This window comes from Pisolithus orientalis (assembly GCF_024613125.1).
Source record: "Pisolithus orientalis strain OTSU chromosome Unknown F5J12scaffold_204, whole genome shotgun sequence".
Classification (NCBI taxonomy): Eukaryota; Fungi; Basidiomycota; class Agaricomycetes; order Boletales; family Pisolithaceae; genus Pisolithus; species Pisolithus orientalis.
The window spans coordinates 3,871-10,568 of NW_026260985.1; the positions used below are offsets into that span (position 1 = coordinate 3,871).

Below are 6,698 nucleotides of genomic sequence, written 5' to 3' on the forward strand. Positions count from 1 at the left end.
GAAGACTAATAGAGAACAGGACTCCTTGATAAATGGTAGTAGTCAGGATTTGATTCCCTGACCAAAGGGCTGCCCAGGATGAAGTGATGGAAAGGGCTACAGCATTGTCAAGGCAATGGGCCTCTCAAAGAAGGATTTTTTTTTTTTGTTTAGGTAGGAGGAAAACTCATAAGTGAGTACTGGTTGTCAACCCTGGTGATGTCAGGTTAGGCTACCCATGCTGAAACCAGCATTGCGCTCAAGGTGTCAAAGGGGCCCAACTGACTAAAAACCTCCTGGTTAATAACACAGACCCTGACAAGGGGACTGCTAACTGCACAGGGAGCCAATCCAGAGGGGTCAAAACAGCCAGACACCACACTTCCTGGTGTGCCTTTGCCACCCTCTTTGGGGGATCACCTCCGATTTGCATATGAAGGTGTCAGGATTAAGCCAGACCCTTCAGTCACATGTAATCCAGAAAGTGGGTCATCCGACATGCACATTTGGTCCTGAAAGTGGGACTAACCGACATCGGCCTATAGACCCTGATGGTGGATAGGCCGACATGTTGGAGGGAGGTCAGCCGACCTCACTGGGGGATGGACTCACACCCTGGAAGTGGTGTCGGCCGACCTCACTGGGGGATGGACCCACACCCTGGAAGTGGTGTCTGCTGACCTCACTGGGGGATGGACCCACACCCTGGAAGTGGTGTCGGCCGACCTCACTGGGGGACGGACTCACACCCTGGAAGTGGTGTCGGCTGACCTCACTGGGGGATGGACTCACACCCTGGAAGTGGTGTCGGCTGACCTCACTAAGGGATGGACCCACACCCTGGAAGTGGTGTCGGCCGACCTCACTGGGCAATGGAACCACACCCTGGAAGTGGTGTCGGCTGACCTCACTGGGGGATGGACTCACACCCTGGAAGTGGTGTCAGCCGATTTCACTGGGGGATGGACACAGACCTCACCACCTGGAAGTAGGGTTGGCCAAACCCTGAAAATTCCCTTGGCATAATCAATTGCTTGTCAATATAGATGTTACCAGAAGTATTGACTCTGATGACACTTCCAGATGGACATACCCCCTGAGACCAGTGTTGGCCAACCTCACTGGGGGGTGGCCTTACCCCCTGAATCCATGGCCATTCTTCACCTCCAGGTGATGTCAGTGATCTCACAGGGTTTGAAACTTGCAATGAGCATGGGTAGCCATATATAGGGATCCTTTTGATTCACACCATCTACAGTTTATTTATAGACCAAGACCCAGAGCTCTCTTGGTTGGTTGACGAGCTCTAGTTGATTTCTTGCTTGCCTCTTCACCCTCCTTTGCCATCTTCTGATCAACATCCCCACTGCCTCCCCTTTTTCTTTTCCTCACATCCTTTCTTGTATTCCAGGATTCCTTCATGCCACCCCCCTGGGTGGGACAGGAATCCCCTGCACTGACCCCAGTTGTTTCCTGTGCACCAATCCCTCTGCTTGAGCCACCAGAATTCTGCTGCAGTCTTGCAACTACCAGCCCCACTGCACCCATAACATCTTCCCCCTTGTGGATATCAAGACCTGAGCCTAGCAAAAAGCCCAGATTAGCAGCTTCAGGGTCATCTGATTCTATGTCCTGTGCTCTTTTGCACTCCCTCCACAACAAACCAAATCCCAGTACAATGGTAAGACCTTTCTGGGTGGATGCAAACTTTTCACTTTGCAATTGATACAGTGCCTTCCAGAAGGAATCCCCATTGCCATGCATCTCCTGGGGCAAATACTGGGCACTCCAGGCCCAAGATGCCCAGACAGGCAGGTTGACTGGTCCAGCATCAGGTTCCTGTACAAAATGTTTGTTAACCTGGTATTTGAAGAAAGTTTATCACTTACTGTCTCTGGCAAGCCATCTACAAGCTCAACAAGTTCCTGGTACCTGGGCATGATGCAAAGGGACTTTAAATATTTCACCCTGTCCCCATTGGCATGACAAGCAGGGCTGGATTCATGAGGGGTATCTTCAGATGGGGCCCTCCCAGAGTCAAGGATATCCTGGGCCCCTGATGAAGTTGCTATAGGGGTCATACCAGCCCCACCAATTTCTTCCCCTAAATCTGAGGGCTTGGCCTCCACCCCAGCTTCACTGTCCTCCCCAGGGCTCATCCACTCTCTCTTTTTGGATGGGGTTTTCCTGTTCCAGGGCCTTCCCAATGGCTCGTCCTCCTTTTTGCACTTGATGAATGAAACAATCACCTTATCCTCCTCCTCTTGGGAATTCCAATGATTCCAAAGCATCCACATGTTGGCCTTGGTCCATTTTGAAGGATCTTTCATCACAAATCCTTCTGGGATGGAATCGGAACTCAGATACTCCAAATGGGACTTGATAAGCAGGCCCCAGGGAACCTTGGCCTTGGGCTTCCCTGTAAACTTTGCTATGTTTCCAACTTCCATCAACAACTGTAGATGCACTTGACAATCAAGAACATACCATAGGCAGCCTGGAAGACCATTCTTGCCAAACTCTGCTGGACCTTGAGTTTCTGACCAGTCCAAGCTGGTACCTCTGGGTTTCCTTCATCATCCAAGGCTATCTCCACCTTTGGATTCTCATCATTCAAATCTTCCTCAGCTGAGTATGGAATCAACATAGGTACACATATTACATTGATCACCAACGTTTATCACTTACCAGCTTCAGTCAAAAGATAATTGGTTAACATTTGCTCTCCCTTTAGAACCCAATCCTTGGTGGGCTCTGAAGACTCTGAGAAGGCCTTCTTCCCATCAGGGGGTTGTGTTTCAAAGCTAGGTTTCTTCATTAGCATTGGATAGACAAGGTAAAGGGGAACCTACACTGCCATCTTGATCTGAGAATCAGTAGTCTCATGAGCCAGAAACATCACTATATTTGACCCCATGGTCCTCCTGACTGTTTCAATAAAGTCTCTGGCCATGTTGGGAAAATTTTTTCTCCTGTACCTGAATTATTGCATGATTAGTATAAGACATTTGAAGTAGACCAGCACTGACAATTCATGAGTTTCTTTTGGAGCTCCCAACTTATTCCACTTGGAAGCAGCCCTCCCTGCTTCAGCCTTCTTGTCATCTGCAAGAGACTCCCACCACTGTTGGATGATTTTGGTCCTCTGACCTATGGTCTTGGGGTCCTTGGTGTCCCTCCTCTCCCTATCATAGGCATCCATGTCCTCTTTGAAGAGCTGCTGGGAGGCAGTAAAATCAGTGAAGGGTTTTCTGTAATTTCCAGCCTTGGTAGGTCTGGTCCTCTCCTCTCTGCCATCCTCATCCTCACCAGTCCCAGGCTGCTCCTTCCTCTTGTCTGTTGCAGCCAGGATGCTCTCAATGATGTGTTCCTCATCATCCTGGTCTTCAGGGTCTAGTTCTGGCAAAAACACCCTTCTGATGGCCTAAATACACTTGAGATATGTGAAACTTGATGAAAAAGATACCCTACCACTCTCAAGTTCTGGGGCAATTCCACAGATCCTGAAGATGCTTGCTGAAGGATCTGGGATTTCACATCAGCCAGGATCTGGGCCCTGAGGTCAGGATTCCCTCAGGCATCTGTGTACTGCTCCACATAGGAGGACAGCAGATCAGAGTAGACTTCAGACCAATCAGCCATGAGAGAATAAAATCAGGGGGATAATTAGCAGCACAGATGATGGAGGTTGGAAGCAAGGTGAAAATTTTTCAGCCTTTCCCAATTTAGGCAGGAGGTTGAAGTTTTTGGCCATCACTCTTTTAGGAAAGGTACCATTATGGTATGATTGTTTTGATGTATTTGCTATTCACTTTGATTCAGATACCAAGTGCAAAGCAAGGGTAATCGGAAAAACTATACACATATACCCATGTTCTAAATACAATCCATTTGTTTACCTTGGAACATCAATTGGGCCTTTTTGGAAAAGTCAGTCCACAACACTATCTGCTTATGAGCATAAGCCTTTTTCCCTGGTTCCAACAATTGTAGAGCCCTTTTCTCCCATGTGTCCTTCTGGAACTCAAACCATAAGATGGCCCAAACCATCTCATGCCTCACCAATGACAATTCTTCTTTCCACCTGTCCCTTCTTGCCCTTGCTTTGAGCCAGTTGATCCTGTAAACTGCCCCACAATTTATCGGTGAGATTTTTTTGAGTAGTATTAACACTTACACTCCTCCATTAAACCCCCCTTCTCAGCATTCAGTTGACCCTGTTCACCATCCATCATCCAAAACCATGCCATTTTGCTGGTTCCCTGCCCAAACCGGTTCTCCTCTGTAACATCCTTACGCACTGCCAGGTCCTGGGGCTGAATAGCCTGATATTTTTGTCCAATCTCTTGATTGGGTTCCAACTGGAGAATGGCCTGCCTTGCCCTCTGATAACTTCTGACCTGCTTGTTTATCCGAGCCACCACTTTTTGGATGTCCTGCTTGGTTCTTGTACCTTCCCTAGTTTATTGTGCACTGTGGAAGTTCTGTCTGTATAACATTGCCTTGTGTCCAAGGTTGGTTCGGAGCTGGTCCAGACAATCATTAGCTTGCCCAATCCTGAGTTCCATTTCTTCTTTGAGGAGGTCATGAAGGCCAAGCTCCATCGGTTTGGTTGCTCCAATGGATGAGGGCATCCATATACTCATGAGCTCAGCAGGTAGCTCCTCTCCTTCTGTAGCCTCCCAATCCTCATCATCTTCCCAGTACTCTCCATTGTCATCAATTTCTTCACCTTGCCCAAGGAATGCTGGATCATTCCTTGTCAAGGTCAGGAGTTTCTGAACAAGGTGCCATGTCCTGGGAACAGATGGAGCTAGTGTCAGGAACTTGATTGATGGGAAAACTGCTTTGGGAGCCAGTTTTTCGCAGCCTGCAAGCACTTGCAGACTTTTTGTTACCCATGAGGAAGACATGTTGTGTGCAGTGCATGTCTGGGATGAGGCTCATTAGTCAGCATGCACAACTCACACACAAAGATAAGACAGGCATGGACAACTACCTCAACAAGTGCGAAACAAAGCGTGTTTCTGTATGATACTGTTCCCTAGGTATGTTGAAGGGCTTTATGGATCTGAAACTTTTGTAAAAAAATATGCAATGTGGAGTGAGCAATTTTTGTTACATGATTGGCACCATTTGGAGTGCAGATTGCTCTCTGTTGGTACAAAACAATGGAAAAACCACTGGATTTTCACCATGGTTCTCTCACCACCAGTGTATAGATCATGGCTAGAGGCATTTACAGCCATAGAAATGTGTAAATCACTTGCAATTGTTGTTATATGCTCAGAATGACCAAGTATTTTTTCCTGTCCAAAATAGCGGCTATTTCATCATGATTTCTACATCATCCCCTAGAGCTGATAATGCTGATTCAGAATATCAAATTTTCTTTCAGATCCATCAAGAATTGAGTGAAATATTTGAGACATATATTTTATCTAGGATACCTATGAGTTTTGTTGTGTTTGGCCGGTGCCCTCAGTACTGCAAACTGCTGTAAAAGGTATGGCACAAATGCTTACCTGTCCTATCCATCTTGTCTTTAGTTTATGCATATGCTTCTTCAAACCTTCCACAGTGGTGTAACCCCTTTTTTCCAGGGCAACCATGATGGGAACAGAAGCAATCAAATAGCCCCTGAATATTTGGTGTAACAGTGATTATTTGATTGGTCTCCTTAAAAAAAAAAAAGTTATCTGTCCATCCACCCTACCACCAGCACATCTCTTCTGATGCATAGTATATTCATTCTTCACCTCAAAAGTGATGGTGCACTTTGAACATGTGTATGGTATAATGGCAATTGGAAGGTGCAAATGAGCAAGGAGGAAATAGAAAGAAGTTCAAGTTCAAGAAGAGATGTAGCAAAAGGTGTAATCCAGGGCATCTCAATTTCAAACTCCACTTGAAATGAATCACTTGATGGCAGGTTGAATGGAGGCTGTGGCCATGTCATCAGTTTGCTATGCATTAGGCTATTTTTGTAGCTAATTGATTTTAGACATGTGGATTTGAGTCATGATGTCATTGTGTAAATATTTGTACATTTCGACAAACATTTTTCAATATTTGTGACATTGGGTATATATACTGCCATAACTTTTTGCCAAGTGATGCTTACACCTTGAACCCATACAACCACCTTACAAATTTAGTTACAACCAAACTTTGACAAATAAACAATAATGAGTACAAACACTGCTGTAGGTGTCTGGAGTGATTTCGAAATAATTACATTTGTAATTAATTCATCAATTTCTTATTTTAGGCTCACACACCAAACATAAGGTATCCACAAATTTTCAACAGGTCCCTCTGTTGCAAGAGATCAACTTGCTTCTTTTCAAATTATTTTCATAATTTTAGTATACATGTATACTAAATTGGCACCTTTGTTCAACCAAGGTTACAAAAGAAGTAGCTGCAACTAGGGAGATGGATGAGATTGACAGCTATTGAACAAAGTTCAAATTGGGTGGGGGCTGATGTGTGTTGCCACAAGTGATGACTTGGGCCATGGGCCTTAGTTGAAATGTCAAGTGTTCAACCCCTGGCCATTGCAACATTTGTTGGTGAGGAAGATGATGAACAATGCCAATGCAGATGGACTTCAAAACCATATGATGAGTGAAGCCATTCAAGTTGGCATTGACCGATCATTCATTGCAGGTGGGCTGGAGACTGCTGCCCAACTCACTCCCTACAAAAACTTCATT

General features: G+C 45.7%; 1 protein-coding gene across 1 annotated transcript; it reads right to left on the bottom strand.

Moving 5' to 3' along the window:
- Positions 1 to 1,242: 1,242 nt before the first annotated feature.
- F5J12DRAFT_788206 (uncharacterized protein) lies at positions 1,243 to 5,591 on the bottom strand (the record flags this gene model as incomplete). Its single annotated transcript, XM_051743722.1, has 11 exons — positions 1,243 to 1,818; positions 1,869 to 2,446; positions 2,467 to 2,607; positions 2,668 to 2,783; positions 2,832 to 2,957; positions 3,009 to 3,403; positions 3,446 to 3,504; positions 3,879 to 4,106; positions 4,157 to 4,437; positions 4,477 to 4,685; positions 5,505 to 5,591. 11 exons carry the CDS (start codon positions 5,589 to 5,591, stop codon positions 1,243 to 1,245), a joined length of 2,796 nt encoding a protein of 931 aa, XP_051594063.1.
- Between the last annotated feature and the right edge of the window lie 1,107 nt (positions 5,592 to 6,698).